Genomic DNA, 22,997 nt, shown 5'->3' with positions numbered 1-22,997 from the left:
ATGAAAAACTATGGCCCGTGCCAGCCTTGCCTTTCCCCGCATTGAGCTTCCGCCCAACTCCAATACCATACCAGATCATACCATACCATACCACACCACCTTACACAGTGCCATGACAAGAAGATACAAAATAGAGAAATGCCACTCCTACGACCCGTACTAGGACGTCGAACAGCCAACCTACGAGTACGACTACTACGAGGACTTTCAACAGCTACCAATCCCGCAGCAAGCCAAACAAATAAACATGCCGCCTCCAACCGCGTGAGACTCGTGGAGGTTGGCCCCCGAGATGGGCTACAGAACGAGAAGAAGACGATCCCGTTAACGACAAAGATTGAGTTGATCTCGAGGTTGGCAAAGACAGGTCTCACGGACATCGAAGCTGGTTCTTTCGTTGCTCCGAAATGGGTACCACAGGTAGGTCATTCATCGTTTGAGACTAGAATGGCTGCTAATAGGCGCATTGGCAGATGGCAGATTCAAACGAGATACTGGAATATATCCTCAAATACCCTCCAACCTCCCTAAACCCAATTGCCTACTCTTTCCTGGCCCCAAACGCAAAAGGCCTCCAAAATGCCCTCTCGATACTCAAAAACCACCCTAACGCCTACAGCACTCTCTCCGAACAACCAACCCAAAAGGAATCTACCGCAGATACAAAAAGCCCTCTCATTGAGCTCTCTGTTTTCGCAGCAGCCACCGAAAGCTTCTCGCAAAAGAACTTGAACTGCTCTATTGCGGAATCACTGTCGAAATTCCAAGAGGTAATTGAAGCAGCTAAAAACCAAGACTTGCGAGTCAGGGCATATATTTCCGTCGTACTAGGCTGTCCATTCGAAGGATACGATGTGGATCCACACCGGGTAGCGGAAATAGCCTGTGACTTGATGCAAATGGGCGCGGATGAGATTTCGTTGGGGGATACCACGGGTATGGGTACAGCTCCCAGGACGAAGGAGTTGTTAAAGGCTATGCGGAGTGCTGGGATTAGGAGTGAGGATATTGCAATGCACTTCCATGATACATATGGGCAGGCGTTAGTCAATACGGCTGTGAGTTTGGAGGTAAGTCTATTGGGTAACAATCTTATGCTTCTTTGTGTTGTCAGAACCATGCCGAGAGCACCTGGGGTTTTCAATTCTACAGTTACTAACTTTTTATTCGTAGTCTGGTATCACCACCTTTGACTCCAGCGTTGGTGGCCTGGGCGGGTGTCCATATAGCCCTGGCGCCACAGGCAATGTAAGCACGGAGGATATGATATACTTTGTGGAAAGCTTGGGGATGACCACTGGAGTTGACCTAGATGCTGTTACTGATATTGGAGCATGGATCACCAATGACATTGGAAAGGAGAATTCGAGCAGCGTTGGCAAGGCAATTTTGGGGAAAAGACTGGCCCAGCTGTAAGCATTCTAGTGAGCCGTCAAATATATCCACTTGTGTTATAGTAGATGAGTTATTGAAAAGCTACGTCGCTTGGGAAAGTCTGGCTGGATCAATCCTATCTGCTTGCAACTATGTCATGTTCAAAGAAGTTGTCCAAGACACAGTTGATGCGGGAAGCGTAGCTGCTGAATTACTATGAATGTGCCTGCTCCTGCCTTGTTACATCAGCGCCGCTTTTTTTCTTTCATCCGAACAGCCGGAATGACAGCCTTTGATGTCCATCACAGACCCCTATCTATAGGATTGTGGTGCTCAATGTACAGCTGCTAAAGGAAAAGTATCATTGCAGGGAATTAGAAAAGCTTGGGGTGAGAAACGGCTTGTACATGAACGACCTAGAGGATGACTTGACTTAGAGAAACACCCTGAGCCTTGCTTTCGATGCAACATATCTAGCGAACTTGTAATCATTTTTATATATAAAACCTTTAAAGAGAAAAAAAGTCAAGTGAAGCCATTTATATCACATTATAGTCACGTGGAGTCGCTTATCGCCGTTTCCTGTGCTGCCAGAGCTAAGCTCAAGCTCTCGAGCTTCGAATCCTCCAACCTCCCCTCCACATCCTCCTCAACCGAACAGCCTCCACCCCGCTCCTCTCTACGTCCGGTGTAGAGCTCTGCGAAGCATCCGATCCCACTCCCATCTCTCTATACGAACGCGCTCGAGCGACTGCGAAAATGGGAGACCCACGAGAATCATCATCGTATAACGTTACGCCAAGAATCCGATACAACACCATTGGAGGCGTGAACGGTCCTTTAGTCATTCTCGAGAATGTGAGTTGGGGGAGAGCGAGGCGTTGTTGGATGAAAGGATGATAATGCTGATGTCTGCGCCAGGTCAAATTCCCTAGATACAATGAGATTGTTACCCTGACCCTGCCTGATGGCACCCAGAGATCTGGGCAAGTGTTGGAAGCTAGAGGTATGGGAAAGCTTCGACTCCATCTCTTGATTATATTCTAATTGCTCTGCTGCATAGGAAACCGTGCTGTTGTGCAGGTATACCTTCAAATATAACCATTGGTGGATCCCAGACCCTGACATGCGAGTAGGTGTTCGAAGGCACATCTGGCATTGATGTCAAGAAGGTATATAATCTTTTGGACAACAAGGAAGTCATTACATCTGCTGACACCTTTGTAGTCCAAGGTCGAGTTCACAGGACACAGTCTGAAGCTTGGTGTCTCCGAGGACATGTTGGGTCGTATCTTCGATGGATCAGGAAGAGCAATTGACAAGGGACCCAAAGTGTTGGCAGAGGACTATTTGGACATCAACGGAAGTCCTATTAACCCATATTCTCGAGTCAGTAGATTCTGCGCAGATATCTCTCTGCCTTTTGCTGATATGTACAGGTCTACCCCGAAGAAATGATCTCCACCGGTATTTCTGCCATCGATACGATGAACTCCATTGCCCGTGGACAGAAGATCCCCATCTTCTCCGCCGCCGGTCTGCCACATAACGAAATTGCGGCCCAGATTTGTCGACAGGCCGGTTTGGTCCAAAAGCAGGGTGTCACGAACAAGGGTACACATGATGGGCATGAGGAGAACTTCTCAATTGTTTTCGCAGCTATGGGTGTCAACTTGGAGACGGCTCGTTTCTTCACAAGAGATTTCGAAGAGAATGGCAGTCTGGAACGTGTCACTCTGTTCTTGAACTTGGCTAATGATCCTACGTAAGTGCAGCAGCGTTGTGGTCTACTGCCAGCTGCTAACATATCCCAGTATCGAACGCATTATTACCCCTCGTCTTGCCCTCACCACCGCCGAATACTATGCATACCAGTTGGAGAAACACGTTCTGGTCATTCTTACCGATTTAACGGCATATTGCGATGCCCTACGTGAAGTCTCAGCTGCCCGTGAAGAAGTGCCAGGTCGACGTGGTTATCCCGGTTACATGTACACGGATTTGTCGACCATTTATGAACGTGCCGGTCGTGTACATGGACGAAACGGTTCCATCACCCAAATTCCCATCTTGACTATGCCCAACGACGATATCACCCACCCAATTCCAGATTTGACTGGTTACATTACGGAGGGACAAATATTCATCGATCGTCAACTTTACAATCGTGGTATCTACCCACCCATCAACGTCTTGCCATCGCTCTCTCGTCTCATGAAGTCTGCTATTGGTGAGGGACACACGAGAAAGGACCACGGTGATGTATCTAACCAGTTGTATGCCAAATATGCTATTGGTCGTGATGCAGCCTCGATGAAGGCAGTCGTTGGAGAGGAAGCTTTGTCGTCGGAAGACAAGCTCTCTCTCGAATTCTTGGAGAAGTTTGAACGTACCTTCATCTCGCAGTCAGCATATGAATCGCGAACTATTTACGAATCTCTGGATCAAGCATGGTCACTGCTACGTATCTACCCCAAGGAATTGCTCAACCGTATTCCAGCCAAGGTGTTAGCGGAGTTCTATCAACGATCGGCTGCTGATCGCAAGGGTAAGGGACGGGCTGGAAAGGACACCAAGGACAACAGTGAGGAGTCGAAGGCGGCGAATGGACATGGAGAGAACCTGATTGACGCATGAATCTCGGGGTAGGTACGATTGAGCATTGTTAAAGACTCGTATGGAGCCGTATGTTGATATTGGACTTTGAGTGTTTCGTGGCTTTTCCACGAGGCGTATTTGTAAGTATGCGAGGAAATTGGAGCAGGGCGAGAATGCATAACATTGAAAACCTCCGCCAGGACCTCATGCTTTCAAGGTCTCTGGGGTGCTACTTTGAAGTAATTACTCTCGGGCAGAGATGTCCCAGGCTTGGCAGGGACATATGCGTGTCGACTTCCTTGTTGGTGGGATATTGCAGACCGCTTCGCTACCAGCTTCGTATCCTTGACCAACTCGGACTCACTTCTCACTGTTGTGACTACGATGCCCGCTAACAAGATGCAACTGGTACGGTCTTTGCTGGTATTCGCTTTCTTCTTCCAACATTACTTGTATAGGAACTCCAAGGCGATTGATTGTCAGCCGATTCGTTCGAATATGCAGTCCAACTTGAGTGCAGCCAGTAATTTATTTTCATTTTGATTGCTGGTCAACTGACCATACAAACAACCAGGGCTGAAATAGATGAACGTGGGCACCACATACAGATGCATACATATGCTCAGCGGAGCTACTCTACCAAAGCTTCGATGAGGAAGCTGTAAGATGACCCCGCATTCTTGACGAGGGTGTTCAGGGATGAGCTGTGGTGTGATGTATGGCGAGGTATGGGAAGTCAATCAAGCTGTGCTGTACGTTGAATGAATGGTCGGCTGCAGTGGAGTGGGTGCAGTGGAGAAGGCTGCAGTGTTGCTTTGGTGCCTGTCGACCACCTGCGGGACGAAAGTACGGCGGAGTAGTAGCGCACCAAGTAGAAGATGCGGGGGACCCCAACAACCCCTACCCTACCTACCCTACCTACCCTAGAACCCCAAGCTACCCCGGACACGGTCTTTGATTATCCGGGGCCGCCCATATTGTAAGAGCTAGGTAGGTACAACATTTCCCCGCTGTGATACGTGCGCTATTAAGTCACTTTTTCTTTCCATGTCATGCATGCATTTCTCGCTGTGTCACGTCAAAAGAATGTCCTTTTGATCCTTGAACCTGGTAGCTTCGTAGCCTGGTAGCAGGGGAATTGTCCAATTGATTTGCAGCGTGTACTTCCAAGGGTCGTGTGAATTGGGAATTGGACTGACCTGCTAGGATCCGGAGCTTATATAAATGGATAGCTCCCCTCACCCCCTCCCCCATTCCCGCGACTTATTCCCACCTCCCAAATCCCTTTCCACTCTCAATATCCGTGGGTGTTTTTTCTTCCATTTCAATTGAGTATCTAAAGCCTCAAAATGCGTACCGCAGCTCTTGCAAGCGCCCTCTGGGCCACTTATGCACTTGCTCGCCCTCAAGTCGCTGGCGAATTCTTCACTGGCACCGTGGGCAACACCACTATCGCTGGTGACAATCATGGCCCTGATGCAAATGGCAAATACGTGATTTATGGGGAGAACATTCGCGCAAACTTCATTCCCTACGGAGCCTCCATCTCCAATCTCTTCCTGAACGACACTTCTGGAGTTGAGCGCGACATCGTGGGTGGCTTCGACAATGCTTCCTACTACGGAGTAGATAAGCAACATCCTCATTTCGGCGGCGTCCCAGGTCGATATGCGAACCGAATCAAGAATTCAAGTTTCGTTATCGATGGCGAGACTTACAATATCCTCGGCAATGAGAACATTACTCCAGAGCATCCCAATGGACTTGATACTCTGCATGGCGGTCCCGGTGGCTGGGATTGGCGCAACTGGACTTTGGTTGCCCATACCCACAACAGCATCACATTCAGCCTCACGGATCCAGATGGCGACCAAGGCTTCCCCGGTGAGGTTGTCAGTTATGTAACTTACACCCTTGGCAACATGACTTGGGATTTGAGGATGGTGGCTATTGCTACGACAAAAGTCACGCCCATTATGCTGTCTTCTCATGTGAGTTCTCTCCCTCCTTCCTCCAGATATGATAATGCTAATCACCCAAACAGACTTACTGGAACCTTGACGGCTTCGCCAATAACGAGACAGCCACTGCCCTCAACCATTCCCTCTGGATGCCCTACGCCGGCCAACGCATCGACACAGACAACATTCTCATTCCCACGGGCGACATCCTAGCCAACCAGCCCGGTTCTGTCAACGATTTCTGGTCATCCCCCAAGCAACTCGGCGCCAACTTCAGCAACCCTGCCATTGTCGGGAACTGCGGATACAACTGCACCGGTTATGATACGGCGTACGTCAACAACCGCCAAGCTCCCTACGACTGGCGTAACGAGGGCCCCGTGGCTCGATTGAGGAGCGCATGGAGTGGTATTCAACTCGACGTCTACACGGACCAAGATGCCTTCCAAGTCTACTCGTGCGGCGGACAGAACGGATCGGTGACTTTGAAGGGCACGCAGGGTCTTCATGGTGTTGAAGACAGGCCGAGATTTATCGAGCAGTACGGATGTGTAGTGCTGGAGGTCGAGGATTATATTGATGGTATCAACCAGCCAGAGTGGGGTCGTGACAAGAAGCAGATCTTTGGCCCTGGTGATGATCCATTCGTGTTGCAGGCGAGCTATAAGTTCAGTCTGAATGACACTGAGGTTGGATTGCTGGGAGAGGGTTCTGGCTAGAGGAGTTGTTTTTGACATTTGTTTGATTGGTGAGGTACATAATTCGTAAATAATTCAAGTCACAAATAATATCGTGTAATATGAGCATGGGGTTCTTGCTGGTCTGCTTAGAGGTGACGAATGTGCCTTGTATGAAATGACCTTCGCCGTGAAAGCCTGAAAAGTTAGTCTTTCCTAGGGGCAAGACTTCCTTCCTATTCTCCCTCTCTAGTTTAGCACTGTAAGTTCATTTATTTCAGGACCGTACAAACTTTCTGGTTTTAGCTATTATATGGTGAACACTGTTGAAAATGCAATCAACTCAGCCGCCAGGCCTAAGACTCCTCATCCTTTCAAATTCGAGAATTGGCTCTTGAGACTTTGAACTCAATCTATTCTAGCTTGATCTTTGGTTTGCCTTAGTAGTGGATTTCTGACTATCTCAAGAATTCACTGGCACCTGCCAAAATACCAGAAATATAAATCGATTTTGGGTTCGTCGGTACAACCTAACTCAAAACTTGCGAATACACGTGTAATGTTCAATTTGCAGAACGCTTCTTAGTAGGCGCAATCGCCAAGAAGGGGCGAGGAGTAATATAGAGAGGGATATCCAGATCTTGCCTGCAACTTCTTTGAAAGATATCTATTCTGGGACCTTCATGAATCAGGTCACAATGTTGATTTAGTCATGAGTAATCTGCAAATTACTTATGATTGCGAGAACTGCAGAGAAAATTCACGGGTAAGCGAAGTACATCATTCTCCATCTTCAATCCATTCAGACATATCTTGAAGCTGCAGGTAGATCATATCATGTGTTCTCTCCTGTCCCCATTCATTCATCTGCTGGTATATATTCAGGTGTCAACTCTGATCCTTTCTGTTCCACTTCTTATCTACAAGACTCGATTCTCGTGCCGAAAACCTTGCCAGCATAACAACACCAGCTTCACGAGCACCTTCTTTACCACCTCATCAGACGAATGTCTCGGCACCCCGAAGCCATGCCTAGCACCCGCACCTCCGACGACTCAAGCAAGCAGACCGACAAAGAGCAAGACGCATCCATATCCAAATCTATGTCCCAAAATACGACCGCGGACCTCCTGCCCCAGAATGGCTCAGGGAAATACAAGGGTCGAACTTATGATTTGGAAACTTTCAAGTACAGCATTCGACAAGAGTATCCTAAGCTTACTGAGGACCAATGTTTGGCGTTTCTTGAACGGGAGCTGAGTCTGGGATATTGTACGGAGAAGCCGGTGGGGGTTTTCACTTGGAAGGAGTAATCGGTATGGGATTTGGCATTCACAAGTTCCTGGAATTGCTAGAAATTATCTTCGTGCCGTTTTTGGTGTCTAGCATAGGGAACCACAATGAAGAGCCAGGGGTTCATAATTGATAGTCCTGTTGTGGGGAAAGTCGTAAAACACTTTCGGATTTAACTGTGTATAATAGAAGCGGAAACAAATCATTGTTGCCCATATCTCAGACTAGACGAAATTGGCGTCTTAGGCTTAGATAGATTTGCGAGACAGTGAATAGATCAAATATACTTCCACCAACTGGGAACCTTGAAGATATGAATCAAAGCCGTACCCAAACTTTATCTGTCGATACCCACCAGAATACCAACCACACTTCATTTTACAAAGCCGTTCTACACAGAACCGCGAATCAAGCAGCAAACAAACCTCCAGCCTCCCTACCATCACATCATGCCTTCCAATCCCCACTCAGCCAAAGGTCTTCCCGGCGCCCATCCGGACCCTCTGCGCAGCCACCCAGTCAGCGCCGCAAGCATCCCCCGCACTCCTGACAAACGCCGCCCAGCATTCGGGAACACAGACATCGCCCCGGCCTATGATCTAGAAGGCTTCATGAAGGACCACCCAACACTCACGCCGGAACAGGCGCTTGTTCTCTTGACGGGTGTGTTTCGCTGGAATCGGTGGATTTGAGATGGAGGAGTGGCGGGTAGTGTAATGAGGCGTATTGGAAGAAAGGTGGGAGAAATCGAAAGGGGATCGAGCGGTTGGAAATGGAGGAGGGATTAATGACCTGTTAACGGGGTGATCTGGCGTCGTTTACGTCTACTTGGAGCTTTCCGCATTAATGGAATTCCTATTTTGTATCCTGTAACTCCAAGCTTTGTGACGTGCATTCTTCAACTTCTTCTGCTTTAGGAAAGTTTGTTATGACGTTGCTCTCTTATTTAATGCAACGACGGTCTGCTGCTTGCTGGACTTTATCTGCAACACAATTTTGCAAATGCCAAGTCTGCATACTAAGTGTTCATGATTTCGTGAGACATTATTAGCATCATCAGCGGCGGCTTCAAACTATGGCGCAGTCATAAGCGAGGGGTCGGAATAGGGGCTGAGCACAGGGTACTACTCGTATAGTGATTCAATGTATTCTTCAGTTGAAACTGTTGAGATGGGTATACTTGTATGTTCATGTTGGATTATTATAAATGCTTAATGATTTTTTGACATAAACATAGAATGATTTTGAAGTGTTGATACGGCATAATATATCAGGCCGCAAATTACGCAAATCCGAACATGCCTATCTAGAAAAGTCATAAACTAGTGAATAATTTGATCGTTTCTCTTCTACAAAATGCCTTTAAGTGGGCCATAAAAAGTTCTATTCAGGGCAGTGAGGTCAAACCAGGTCGCCTTGCCTAGGTATACATATTCCACCGACTCTAATCTTTCTTAACTCTTTCAAGTAATTCACATATATCTGCCACATCTGGTGTACAGCCTCCTTTTCGATTCACATCCTTTATCTTTGCCGTCAATTCCCTATCTAAAGAGAACTTGCTCCAGGACTTGACAGCTTTCAAATCAATCTGAGCTCTTAGCACTTGCAATGTAAAATCTGCTAAAGCAGGAATTATGTTAAACGTTTTGCACATTGGAGTGTAGATCAAGGCGATCATCTAAACCCGCCACTGCAATGAATACTACCCCTTCGAGTAACCCAATTCCTTTGCCTGAACTCAACTGCGACTTTACAACTGGTTTAGAAGCGGCAACAAGAGGAATCCATGATGCCAAACAGGAAATATGCGATACCCAGCAGTTATCGCAATTGATTGAAAAGCATACCGGGATCAAGCTGAACTGTATAAATCTGTCAGTAGTTGATAGAAATGCTGCTTTAGCCTCTACCATTCGCCATGTTGCAAACATGCAAGGCTGGCTTGCAGGGTGGGAATGTCTAGCTGAGGCATGTCTTGAGTGTGGAATGCATGGTAGGCTTATGAAAGATGGTAAGCCTTTTGTCAAATGCCACTAATTATTCGCCATTGGAAAACCAACTATCATATTCGTCTCTTCCAATCCACCCCAATAAAGACCGCCAAATGCTAATTCGCTTGTAGTTGCAATCGGGGTGAATGTCTACAAAAGTATCACCGTTCCCTTCAAGCCCTACCCTCGAACACACATGCCCATCAAGTTTTCTATTGTGACTTCTCCTAGAAGTAGCCGGACAGACCAAGGCGGTCCAAGGACTCTTGATGGACACAATTGGGAAACGAATAAAGACTACGAACAAGAAATGAACATTTGGCATTGCCCACACGATCTCCAGATGGGCTCCTGTCCTTACTTTCCGTGGATCGGCGTGGGTAAGAAAGTTGAAGTATTCGACGATCCGAAAATTGCGGATGAATTCCATGGAGCCCAGTAAGTAAAGAAACATAACTTTCAGAGGCCAAGTAAATCAAGCCACCGATCCCGTGCTTTTATGTGGCCCATACTCTCCGCCTTTCTATAATCTATTACTAATACAGTAAATAAAAGACTAACTTCATCACTCAGATTGCTAGGAAGCCTCGACTATGACTTTGATAAAGATGATAGTAAGCTAGGAGGAGGCATCAAGAATATACTTGCGAGGACTGCAAAGATGGCAACAGTCCACAAAGGGCGATTGCGTGGCTCGGCCTGGATTGGCATGTTAACAACGGATCAGCAGGATTTCAATCGGCACATCCAAATGCAGTGGGCGGCAGAGAATAAGGGCAGATTTGTTGTCGGTCCATTGCAGGTTTCGCTGGGGGACTTTGCCATTGCTGGTTATGTTGATTGTGCGGCACTTTGTCCATTTGTGTACCAGTATGGCCCCCTTCTCGTCTTCCACCCATTTGTTAAAACTCGAAAACGTTACAGAGGCATTGTAGTTCTACATGCACACCTCTTGCTGACCCAAACCCTTCATAGAACTGTTGGAGAATTTCTACCAAGTCGAAAGTCGATGTGCGTCCCTGTAAGTAACTTTCTCGGAGAAATATTTCCTGTTTTGAGCATCTAAAGAGCGTTTTCAAAGTCAGCCAGCCCTAGAATATTATCTCAACTCTTATAGGGCATCTTCTCGACTCGTAAAACTTATCATATCTGACAATACTGACCCCAAGATTTTAATCATAGGTGCTCGAATACTCACGAGCGCCAAGGACAATCTTGTGTTGCAGCATGAGGGGCAAGATATCCGAGAGGCTTGGGAGGAAACCCTGAACCCTACAACTGCCTCGAAGCTTATACCTCGACACAGCTATGCGCACATGTACGAGCTTGAAGACCCAACTGTTGATTTATATCGTTATGGAGTGAGCCCACCAGAACTTTGTCGGGCTTGTAACTTCTGCTTCAGAGAAGCTTTGTTCAAGAAAAACGATAAAATCCAAGCCATTACCGGGCTTCCTCACAATGCCGTTTACTGTGCTCCAGTCACCCTTGCAGCAGCCATTCGTCGGGGTGCATTGTGGGCTGCGACATCTGACTGTTGCAACGCTTGTGCATGTATTATGGGCACATGGACTAACATCATGTCTGATCGACCTGTTGCTGCTCTTATGCAAACCGAGCAGAAAGTTTGTACTCGAGATTGGCTGCTGCAAAATTGTGTTATGGGGTGCGTTGCGTTTTCGCCTTTGCGTCTAATCTCTATCCTCTCTGGCTTCGATGCGACCGCTGATATTACTTTCGAGGCGGGCGCTATGGGCGAGGACGTCATTGTGCAATGCTAAGCCGAAGTTCACCGGTGTGCATTCTGGTTGGGTTATATTTCTTATGGACTCGGAATTTCGGAATTAAGAGCAGGAAGTTCATCCCGAAAGTCGGAAGGTAGGGTTATATTGCCTATATATAGGTTGAAGATAATGTTCTGTAGACTTCTTTTCTTCGCTGCCAACTGATATTATTCCTTCTTGGCAGCCACAAACGTTAACCATATGATTAACTCAAAGCAACAGGAACATCTTAGTCGAGGACAGGCATTTCCTATTCACAACTACTTTACAAAATAGTCTAAAATCTCTCCGTCCCTTTTCATTTCTCATTTTTCATAATGTGATTCTCCCCATATATGAAGGGCTTTAACAAGTAGCGGAGCCGCAGGGTTCAAATGGGGAGTCTTCGTTACAATCATATAAGCTGCAAGTATGCTGACCATAAATAGTCTCAGTGGTGCAATTATCACACTATGTACAGACACCGAATCAGCGTACGTTATTCGTGACTTAAGAGACGAGAACAAGTAACTTACGGATGTGATACCGGCAATAGCTAGCTGGTAGGGAAAGCTCTGTCCGTTAGACTAAGGACCCAAGTAATTAGATATAATCTATCTGTAATCCGTGACTCATCTGGAGGTAACTTACCGTAGTTCCAGCTTCAAACATGCATGCGGGCACATCGCCTGTGATTCCGTCCAAGCCGTTCATTCCGCATAACCCCTCTTGGACTCTGGACTGCGCTACACTTGCGAGGGTGGCAGCGAGAAAAGTTGCTTTGAAGATTGCGGAGAGCATTGTGGAGATTGAGACGTGGAAATGCGTGTAGTTGTATGTGTATATTCTTAAGTGTGTAGATGTTAATAAGAAGGGTTGGAAAAGAAAGTATCTACATATACAAAAGGGTTCTACGTAAAAGATTCAAGCTCGCATTCAGGTATGGTACATCAGCTTCCAGATTGAAAATCTGTCGCCGTGAGGATTGCGGCGTAGAAGATGCTTTTGTTCTAAGAAGCCTGTTAAGCCCCTGTATTTCTAGCCTCCCCTACAAGTGTTAGTATAAGCTAGGGGTAAAAGCAAACGGGATTGCCGGCACTTTACGAAGTAGTCAAGGGGGACGAAGACTTAACACCTGTACGTGGTGTCCCCTACGACCCTGTGGATAAGCTTTTGCTTGTCCTGAGGATTGAGTGGCATGGTGACCTCGCTGTTGCGATGCCACGTTGCAATACGACCCCAGAGCGAAAGTTGAGTCAAAAACGATGATACGAGTTTAACGCCCTTACCGCGTCGTACACTATCGCTTCTAGCATGACAGCTGCTGCTCCTCTGCCTCTACGACAACTGTCTCTACTGCCTCTACGATTATGTACGGAGGTACAGCGGTTAAGTATTGTTACAATTCAAAATTAGTACATTCACCCTCTTTTCCTAATTGGGAACTTCTAATACTACCCCCCCTCCCCTTAATAAAGGTTAAATCACGTAAAATCTCCATGAAACGTAGAATCCTATAGAACTAAATAGCTATAGAGTATTGTTATGAAAATTGCAACTTTCTATAAAATCTACTTTTGCAAGGCTTATATAGAGTCCCGCTACCGGAAACATCCTTTTTCTAGTAGAAAGTGGGAGGTTTTAGCAGTTTAATCACCAAATAAGACATGAATGATCTATCTAGGGGGGGTTTCAGCTAATAGAAACCCTCTATTATCCTGGTAACATCCTGGTTTCAAGTGGAAAGTTGCAATCTTTATAAAAACACGCTGTAGATGTCCTAGCAAGTGGCCCACTATTCACGGCGCAGGGTACTTATAAAGTCCTTGTAAGGTCCTACTAGGCCTAAGACGTAGTGATATCATTTGCTTAAATCCCCTGTTTATATGATGGGGCGAAGGATCATTAACCTTTATCAAGGGAGGGGAGAGTAGATACAGCCCCTGCAAGCACAGCCTCGATAGGCTTGAAGCTCTGTAAGCACTACCCTAAGAGGCTTAGAAGACGGTATCCGATTAGATCAATTGGATAAAAGGTGTCAAATAACACTCAACTGGCGCTTTTACATATAGAATATCAGCAGATGTAAATCTCTTGAAATGAAAATACTTGAAAGTCGATTTCACTAATTAAAAAATATAAAAATAGAAGTTTCGAGGTCTGCTATAGTCTATAAAATTATATTAAATTAAAGGCATTTATAAAAGGTCAGAAGGCGTTGGGGAAAACAGGGCGCAAGAGCCCAAGTATGGGATGAGACCTGCCACTCCGCTTACTGGTAGGATTCAAAATTAGTGCCACATTTTCTAGATCTATCTAACACAAGCCAGGCAAGCACCGAGGCACGTCTCGAGTCGATTATTTTCCATTTAAACCATGCTGCTAACCCCCGAGTTCCAAATTGTAAGCTACAATCCGGAACCCCACCAAACCCCAGAAAGACCGATCAAGATCCTCAGAGAATCAACATGGACACACGTCGGATCGTTTCTCAACCCCGCCTGTCTGCCGCCTAGCTTCCACACCTGGGCGGCCGGCACGTTCTCGCCCTCATCAACCAACCTACTCCCTCTACTTAGTCCATTCCTCTCATTCCTGCACAGCTATCTGGCGGAGAATAACCTCTTGCACTATTCGCTCACCATCCGGGCACAGAAAGCGACGGCTGAGTATGAGGTAGCGAGATGGCATTTTGATCGGGCGGTGTTCCAACAGCCAGTGCAGAATAAGAGCGTGTTCGCATTTGGGAAGAAAGCTACAGCTACAACTACAGCTACTACGGTAAAATTAGCAGCCGCGTTGACTGGGCCGGGGACGTTGTTTCTGAAGGATGGGGTTAGGGGAAGGGAACTACTGAGTAGGATGGAGGCCGAGACGAAGGCAGCGCTCAAGGAAAAGAGTCTTGGAGATGATGAGCATGTCTGTTATCCATTACGCTGTTTGGGGTGTGCAGATATGGCCTCATCTATACGGTTCAAGTTAGCAGCGGTGGTGGAAGCGGAGGGACTGGAGGTGATACAGCTGCGAAAAGGGGAGGTTGCGATCTTTAGGTCAGAAGGAAAGGGTCGAGGTTTAGGTTTAGAGGGCCCGGCGATGCATTCTGAGCCTGATATGAGTGGAGGGGATCGTGTGTTTGTGCATGCTATTCCGGGCAGAGAGGACGAACTGAGGGGATTGGTTGGGGGTTGGGGAATGGAATTCCCTAGAGATTGGGCGATTGGGGTATCGGAAACCTTTGCTTAATTTGAAAGCGTAGACCGTATGAATTGGACAAATCTCTCACACAGACGCCTTGCAAATCGTTAGTTTGAGCTTCTCGCAAGGACTACGCAGCCCATGTCTCATCAAGTCGCTAAGATTCGAGATGTTTGAATATAATAGCTTTAATATAGGTAGTCAACAACTAAATAATAAAGGTTTATAAAGTAAATATATTTTCCTCGCAGCTAGTTGTCATCTTTGATCAATAAAGAAAGGCCGAGAGTTCATTTCAGTCATATAAAAGATCGCTCAAAAAAGTTCAGGAGCACATAATCCACGAAACAGAAATCAGGTTGTTGACTTGATATCCAATAGCTTTATTTCGTTAATATTTAATTTCATCAATCATCCAACTCTGCATCCCCCCTCCCCATCAACGGTCCCGCGAGCCCTAACATTCTACGTCCTAGTAAATCATCTTCACTAGCCAAACTAACCATACTCTTTTTCTTCTCCCCCATCCCTCTTCGTTTCTCCCTCAATTGCTCCCTTAATAAACTCTCCTTCCTCTTTCGCTCCTCGACTTTCTGTGTCCTGAGTTTTGTGGAGCTAGTCATTGACATCTCCAACCCCATATCTTCGTCTCCCGAGCTTTCGGTACGGGATCTGTAATGGTGATTGGGCTTTTTCGGAGGATGTGACACTTCTTCAAAGATATGTTCGATCCAACGGGCGCAGCGGAATATGTACTTCCAGCCTTCTGGATAGACGCCTACAAATTGGAGGAATCCGTGAGATATACCCGGCACGAGAACGACTTGCACTACATCAAGATCATCAAATTCGTGTTTTAGACTAGCATCGTTTGCTTGCTCTCGAGCATGCTGCGCTGCCTTTGCTCGACGTAGTCGGCCAGCAAAGATAACAGTATCATCGACAAGCGGGTCGCGTTCGCCTGTCAAGAAGTATGCCTTTGGAAATTTCGCAAGTAAGTGATCGGGAGCGAGAACGGGGGACAAGAGGTATTCTTGCGTGAAGTCTGGCCGGTTGTGCGGGCCGATGTAGAGGATGATCATGGCGCGCATCATTTCTGGAGATAGGATGCGGTCGTTGAAGTAGGAGATCATACTTGATACTGCCAGGCGAGTCTTGAGTGGTTCTAGGTGGTGGGACGCAGATGGCCTTTGCTCGTGCCTGGATTCTGCTACTGTGGATGATTCTGGAGCTGGAGTGGTGCTTGAGCTGGGGCCGGCGAGAGTTGTGTCGATGGTTGAAGTTGTGGGGTTTGGTGGGCTGTTGATTTCTTCATCGTCTGATTGATGGGGTGTCCCAGCTGCCATGTTGTATTGCATACTCTTTCTCCGAATAATGTTTCGATTCGTCCTCCGCATTCGCCGGTCTTTGACTAATGACATCTGCTCCTCGCTCATCCAATTCCCAATATTCATATCCAGACCCGGGTATACGAGGACCAGCCCATCCGGAATCGGGAGAGGGTCCTCTCCTTGATATGATCTGGTCTCGGTAGTCCCAGACTCGATAATCATCAACATAGTGCCAGTTGCAAGATTTCCACCTGCACTATCACCAGTAATAACTATCTTTGGGGACACTTCTCCAGCAAGTCCAATACATCGACCTTTGCTGGCGACAATGGTACAGTAAACATCAAAACATTCGTTCAGAGCGTATGGGTATGGGAATTCCGGGGCTTTCTTGTAATCCAAACTTAAGACTGGTAGGCCGGTTTTCCCAGCCCAGGCAAAAAGCTTGTCATCATGGCACCTGGGGTCCATTGCAATATATCCTCCTCCCGGAATATCCAAAACAATCTTCGTGTGATTTTTCAATGCCGAGAGTGGACCGTCAAAATATAGCCACCCGCTCACAGGCTCTTTGTAATCGCTATTCGGAGGTCGCGGTATGCGAATGGCTCGAGGAGGGTATTTCATAAATCTTGGCCGCACGAGGCTTTGGAGGGCTTTCAGGTAGGGAGTTGTGCTTTTGTTCCAGCTGACTCGTAGATGATCCACGGTCAGCACTCCTCTGACTTTCCTGACCTTCTCGTCTGCCTGCTCAGCAGCGATGAGATAATACCCAGTAAAGACCATACTGGCTATGTCTCTCAACCACTTCCTTCGTATCCGCATGGCTGTCCAAAACCCAGCATCCAAGGCTGTCGTAACCCATGTTGCCCGGAAGTATGATCTGGTGTAGAGGTTCGCGAGCGGTTCGGGACATTCGAGACCTAGGAGTTTGCCTAGGTTCCGGGCTATGTAGAGATAGAGGAGGGTTACGACAAGTGTCTGCCATGGTGTAATGACGCCGGACAGACTTCGAGAGAGCTTTCGTATAGTAGGCGGTCCATGTTTGTGCCCTCTGCTTCATTGTCAGCAGAGGCTTTGCTGACGCGGGGCAGATATACAGTACCTGAAGAGGTAGAAGGACCAAAAGGAAACAACTGCTAGGACTTGGATCTTGCGGAATTGATTTGAAGGACGACCCAGGACATGGTCTGCAAGTAGGGTAGTTAGCAACTTCAACCCAGTCTGGGGAGTGGAATAGTAGCCATACCTATCATGGTGACATGTGTGTTGTATGTAGTTGTGTCTAGTAGAGGGGCAGGGAAACAAAGAAGTTACATGTGAAAGGTTGAATAATGGCCGCCACTAGCACCAAAGAGAAGTTTGTCTATACAAGCAAGCCCGTCTACTGTATCTGGAGTCTAACAATATGTGTAGGAATAAGCAACAGACATGCCAACACAAGACAAGTCAAGTGTAGTGTAGCCTTTCATCAACCATGACTTTCCATAGCATTTGAGTAAGAGCACGAGGACCTCGGTGAAAGGCCCAGCGGCGTCTGGGGATATTGCTGTCGAATGGAATCTGTGAGGGCTGACATTGGCTGGCTGGAAGGAATGTGACGAGTGTTTTCAGGTTGGCGTTGGCAATGAGTGACATGTGAAAGCTGACTAAGACAGATCACGGGACTCAGCCTTGCAAGATGCGATCTGATCTTCTTCATTGGTTGGTGCACGGAGGGTTAAATTTTCTCCATCTCCATCTCCATCCACCCATTGTAGCTTGTAGGACTCAGGAGTGCATGGTGGGATAGGCATATCATGTCAAAACCCTAGCCAGCATTATCTCCTCCTCACTCCTGGGAATCTTTCCTACAAGGTGACGATTCCTCCTTGACTCTTATAGTGTTCTACGAGAAGAGAAAACCTCATGGTGGGTGGTGGACAGAAGATCAGCATAGACTTATAGGTTCATGATATCAAGTGCCGCCTTCTATTTATAATTTATAAAGAGTTGAAGCTGTAAAATATAATAGGAGTGAACCTTCTTTCCTGCAGTATCCACCTCATCAGAAGTCCACGTACACTTCCCATTACTAAACCTAACCCTCGATTGTCCATGCGACCTAAACAGCCTTACACCGATCCTATCAAGGCATGAGAAGTGTTTTATTCTTTTTTGATATGCCGATATGATACGATCTTCATGTGATTTTGACTAAACTACCGTTTCATCACAGGATGCGGCAAAACCTAAAGATGAAACAAACACGCAGGAGCTGGTCTTGTTCCTGAACCCCTGACCGAATGTGATACCTAACAGCGCGACCAACGCACCAATTCAAATGCCGGTACAGTATGGGGTGGACGACAAACATAGCAAACTCAGCAGAGAAACGGAAATATGCCTGGGAATACTTATAAATAGCTTCAAGCTAGTAGTACCTTGGGTTTTACTCGTTCCTGTGTACACGTTTGCATAGTACCGTAGCGTAGCGTACTATACTGTATTCAGCAAGTCAGCTATGCAACGTACGCTTCGTATGCACCAAAAAGCCTTTTCACTCCAAGCATCACCAGCCTTCAACCATTAAAATGGGCCGACCCGCCCGCTTACTTGGCGACGGCCCCTATTTGGCACATCAATTCATCTAGACCCCAACATCTAACATCCAATTAAACAAAGTTGCAGAAACAATGTTCCTCGTACTCGAATAACTCTCACCACTTGTTCGCAACTATGTACTTGGGCTTGCCTTTTTCAGCCATGGAATGCGTACTGGCAGGAGGATCCAGACCTTTCTCAAACACTTCTACCCCTAGCGAGGTAATCCCCGCTGCAGGGGCAGCCTTATTCATACTGTACCCCTGAAACGACTCTGTTAGTCTCGCGGTCCTCAAAAGAGTCAACTTCCCCACAATCTTTCCTTCTTTTCTTCTTTTCGGTTTGACTTTCCATTCCTTCCGTCTTTTCTTTGCCAGCTTAATTCCAGGATCCATCTGTCCCTCTGCCTGTCTTCTTTCATTCTCTTGTCCATTCATTGCCTTGTTCTTGTTCTCCAAATACATATTCGCTACAGACAATCACCATGGCTGAAGACGGCCCAGCATGGCAGTCTGCACCCGTCGCTCAGCATGCTGACGGCCATGACGGTAAACTCGATACCCAGGCCCGTCCTATCCAAAATGTCTCTCGCAAATCCACCCTCTCAAAATCCGCATTCGATTACAATATCACGGGCTATGGCGGGTCCGATACGCCCATGACAACGAATAATAGGGCTAGTAGGATAATGCCAGACTTGGATGAGTATTTTGTATGTCCCGAAACCACTGAAAATTTAGTTGAAGAATGAAAGCTAATAGTTGGTTTTTACAGGTCGGCCCAAGAGACCTCGAAAAACATTCCAAACTTCCATATTGGATGCAAATGCACGGCAGCGTCCTCCCACGCATGATTCTTCCCATGGCCATGATAGCAGGCTGGTCAACCCTTATAACGTGTCTCCACAAGTTCGTTGTAGGACGTATGTTCCCTCACCCCATCCCTAACCTCAATTCCTACTAACGAGACTATAGTCGACGTATCCAGCCTTCTCCTCACAGTCCTGGGTTTTGTAGTCGGTCTCGCACTCTCCTTCCGCTCTTCCTCCGCATATGAACGCTACTCCGAAGGCCGCAAGACCTGGTCCACACTCTCCGTACAATGCCGCACTCTCGCACGAACGATATGGGTACACATTGAAGAACGAGATACAGATCCGCAGTTGGCGAAAGACGATTTGCTTGCCAAAGTAACGGCCATGAACCTCATTCTCGCTTTCGCAGTGTCCTTGAAGCATAAGCTGAGGTTTGAGCCATACGCGCATTATCCAGATATTCAGAGCTTGGTGGGTCATCTTGACACATTCGCAAAGGCGGCGAGAGGCGAAGAACACGCGAACCAGAAGAAGAAGACGCCATGGAAGGTCGTGGGCGAGTACCTTGGCCTGCAGATGGCAAGCTCCAACCCACGGAAAGAATTGAAGCGTGCAAGTAGTCCACTCGGAAACTTGCCGCTCGAAATCCTCACCTACCTTTCCTCATACATCGAAGAGTGCTCCATGAATCAGACTTGCAAGACTCCCGTTGTTCTGGGTGCACTGTGTAAGTTTGTCTTCTGAACCTGCAGTCACATTCACATCTGGAGAATAAGAGCTGATATATGAAAACAGTGGGAAACCTAGCTTCTTTGACCGAAACTCAATCTTCCGCCGAACGCGTCCTCACCACTCCACTCCCCGTTGGTTACAACATCCTCATCTCCCAAATCGTCATGCTCTATGTCTACATCCTGCCCTTCCAACTCGTCGGTTCCCTAGGATGGATTGCCATCCCAGGCACCATGGCCGCAGCATACATAATTATCGGTCTCGCGGCGATTGGAAACGAGCTCGAGAATCCATTCGGCAACGATGTGAACGATCTTCCGCTCGACCAGTACTGTGCTGAGTTGGCCAAGGAGCTGGATGTCATGACTAGTGTAAAGGCACCGCTGTTTAGCCATTTCTTGAAGGGTCCAGAGGCGAAGAATAATGAAGTGCTGTGGCCGTTGAGTACCAGTGGGTACGGGGAGTGGAGAGAAAGGAGTGAGGCTGATATCCGGAGTGCTTTGAGAGCCAAGGTAGCCGTTGGTAAGCCGGTGAGTATGCGGAGTCGGACGCCGAGTATGAAGCAGGAGATGTCTGCGTAAGTGAGCCAGAGGCGAACCTTGAGCGAACCTAGGAACGTGTCTAAATAACTGCAAGTGAGCGTTTGAACTGAACGAGCGTTATATACCCAGTGTATGTTTTCATTGTCTATATCGGGAAAATTGTATAATTTCAAAATTATTCATAGAGGGAGCGAGCAAAACATAGCGAGGCGTTTGGATATTTTATCTCTAGTGCCATATAGCAAGCAATGAATTTTAATTTCCTTCCAAGGCCAGTCGTCCCAGATTATGTGACAGCAGATTTCCGCGCGGGGGTGAAGGGGTTGAATATAATAACGAAAAATGGTTCTCGAGTGAGAGCGTGGATGTGCGTCTGGACTCTGGTAATAAACTGTATTGCATCGTCTTTTGACTTTTGACCTGCGTTTTTGACTTGTCGATTGGCGATATTCCTGTTAGTATTGCTGTTATATATTGTTATGTTCTCATTCATGGTCCAGCTCAACTTTTAGACCTTGGAAGCTCGAGCAAAAACAGCCGCAAGTTGGTGAAAACATCTCAGATGCTGTCGAGTTGCTGATATGCAGGCGATGGACGTCGTTGCTTCTGAAGAGACACATGCCTGCCATGCGGAGTAACCACGGGTGGGCATTGGTGGGGACCCCAGATTCCCGGTGTGACAAACCATACAGCACAATCTAGACATGGAAGATTCATTGTCGCTGTTGAATATGGTGTAACAGTCCTTTAGAATTCTACCGCTGAGATCTAATATTAGGCAAATTCGCACCAATCGTTGGCTCTGCATCCATATTGTAGCCGGTAAATCCTACCCGATATTCCAGCGTCATCCAGGAATTCGCAGTGCTGTTTAGTCTTTAACCATATTGCATCTTGCGAGTCCAGGTCACACGCATTTTCGTTAAGATGTGTAATTTCCATTTAGCCATCCTTTTAAATGCCTTATATATCCCATCCCGCGCTCCTCGTAACTCTCTCGTGGATTCTCCAAATCGATACTGAAAAAAAACTTTGAAGTAAGAAAGGATCGGTCAATCAATCAACATGGTATTCTTATTACTGAAAGTTGTGACGATTTTTGGCTTCTTTGCTAGCCCAGCACTTGCGCATGGAATCGTGACGGGCATCGTGGCAAATGGTATTTATACTCAGGGATGGTCACTTGATTTCTACTATGACATTGTTAATAAAGTGGCCTATCCGACGACGCCTGGGTGGTATGAGGATGCGTTGGATTCAGGGTTTATTCCGCCGTCTGAGTACCAGTGCGTATGTTGATTATTAAGTCTCGTGGGTTGTGGAAGTGAAGTGAAGTGATATGTGTGGGGACTGACTGTTCTATAAATACAGAGATCCGAATATTATCTGCCACAAGGACGGCAGGAACGCCAATACCACCGCAACGGTAGCTGCAGGCTCAACAGTCGAGTTCCAATGGACACAGCCGTGGGCGCACAACATCGGACCCATGTTGACCTATGTTGCGAACTGCAATGGGGATTGCGAGACTGTACGTTACCACGGCCACCCTTTCACTTCCAGGAAGCAGATATCCTCGAGTTGCAGGGAGGAAAGAAGAAAGGTACTGACGAGTGCAACAGGTTGATAAAACGACCCTCGAGTTCGTCAAGATTGACGAGTCGGGCATCGATTTCACCACCCAGGAATGGGCTTCCGGCGTTATGATTGCTAATAACGGGTCTTGGACAAGCACCGTGCCTAAGTCTCTTGCTCCGGGTACGTTATATTATGTTATGATCATCCATCCGAGTTCACGGCACGCCGAGCTGGCAAAGCCGAGAACACAAGTGAAGTAAAGGCTAGCAAACGCTAAAGATCATCAAACCAACAGGGCATTATGTCTTCCGCCACGAGACCATAGCCTGCCATGGCGCCTCCACACTAGGTGGTGCGCAGAACTACCCCTTTTGTCTCAATATCGACGTCACGGGTTTTGGGACGGCGAATCCGGAGGGGACGTTGGGTGTGGATCTTTATAATGAGAATGATCCGGGGATTTATTTTAATCCGTATGTTACGTTAACGAATTATACTATTCCTGGGCCTGTGCTGTGGACGGGGTAGAAGTAAGTTCTGGGGTGAAGGGGGTTGGATGGAC

General features: G+C 47.1%; 6 protein-coding genes across 6 annotated transcripts; 5 read left to right on the top strand and 1 right to left on the bottom strand.

Moving 5' to 3' along the window:
- Positions 1–138: 138 nt before the first annotated feature.
- liuE (3-hydroxy-3-isohexenylglutaryl-CoA/hydroxy-methylglutaryl-CoA lyase) lies at positions 139–1,416 on the top strand (the record flags this gene model as incomplete). Its single annotated transcript, XM_031153327.1, has 3 exons — positions 139–420; positions 462–1,070; positions 1,174–1,416. The coding sequence occupies 3 exons, from the start codon at positions 139–141 to the stop codon at positions 1,414–1,416; spliced, it is 1,134 nt and encodes a 377-aa protein (XP_031001597.1).
- Positions 1,417–2,133: 717 nt separating this feature from the next.
- Positions 2,134–4,011, top strand: vma-2 (V-type proton ATPase subunit B; the record flags this gene model as incomplete). The annotated part of the gene is made up of 7 exons (XM_031153326.1): positions 2,134–2,232; positions 2,296–2,380; positions 2,438–2,457; positions 2,511–2,546; positions 2,602–2,763; positions 2,814–3,139; positions 3,189–4,011. 7 exons carry the CDS (start codon positions 2,134–2,136, stop codon positions 4,009–4,011), a joined length of 1,551 nt encoding a protein of 516 aa, XP_031001596.1.
- A 1,310-nt stretch (positions 4,012–5,321) lies between these two features.
- Positions 5,322–6,652, top strand: LHYA1_G008405 (putative aldose 1-epimerase; the record flags this gene model as incomplete). Its single annotated transcript, XM_031153325.1, has 2 exons — positions 5,322–5,963; positions 6,017–6,652. The coding sequence occupies 2 exons, from the start codon at positions 5,322–5,324 to the stop codon at positions 6,650–6,652; spliced, it is 1,278 nt and encodes a 425-aa protein (XP_031001595.1).
- An 8,610-nt stretch (positions 6,653–15,262) lies between these two features.
- LIPE (Hormone-sensitive lipase) lies at positions 15,263–17,442 on the bottom strand (the record flags this gene model as incomplete). Its single annotated transcript, XM_031153324.1, has 3 exons — positions 15,263–17,240; positions 17,292–17,376; positions 17,436–17,442. The coding sequence occupies 3 exons, from the start codon at positions 17,440–17,442 to the stop codon at positions 15,263–15,265; spliced, it is 2,070 nt and encodes a 689-aa protein (XP_031001594.1).
- A 1,811-nt stretch (positions 17,443–19,253) lies between these two features.
- On the top strand, positions 19,254–20,890 carry LHYA1_G008403 (UPF0187 protein; the record flags this gene model as incomplete). The annotated part of the gene is made up of 4 exons (XM_031153323.1): positions 19,254–19,481; positions 19,544–19,691; positions 19,744–20,310; positions 20,379–20,890. Coding segments are annotated over 4 exons (1,455 nt in total), but the record flags the coding sequence as incomplete, so codon positions are not given.
- Positions 20,891–21,922: 1,032 nt separating this feature from the next.
- On the top strand, positions 21,923–22,963 carry cel61b (Endoglucanase-7; the record flags this gene model as incomplete). The annotated part of the gene is made up of 4 exons (XM_031153322.1): positions 21,923–22,143; positions 22,229–22,388; positions 22,480–22,615; positions 22,731–22,963. 4 exons carry the CDS (start codon positions 21,923–21,925, stop codon positions 22,961–22,963), a joined length of 750 nt encoding a protein of 249 aa, XP_031001600.1.
- Between the last annotated feature and the right edge of the window lie 34 nt (positions 22,964–22,997).

Source organism: Lachnellula hyalina, assembly GCF_007821495.1.
Source record: "Lachnellula hyalina strain CBS 185.66 chromosome Unknown contig00227, whole genome shotgun sequence".
Lineage (NCBI taxonomy): Eukaryota > Fungi > Ascomycota > Leotiomycetes > Helotiales > Lachnaceae > Lachnellula > Lachnellula hyalina.
The sequence above is the reverse complement of the archived record's forward strand: the minus strand, read 5'-3'. Positions and strand labels throughout refer to the sequence as shown.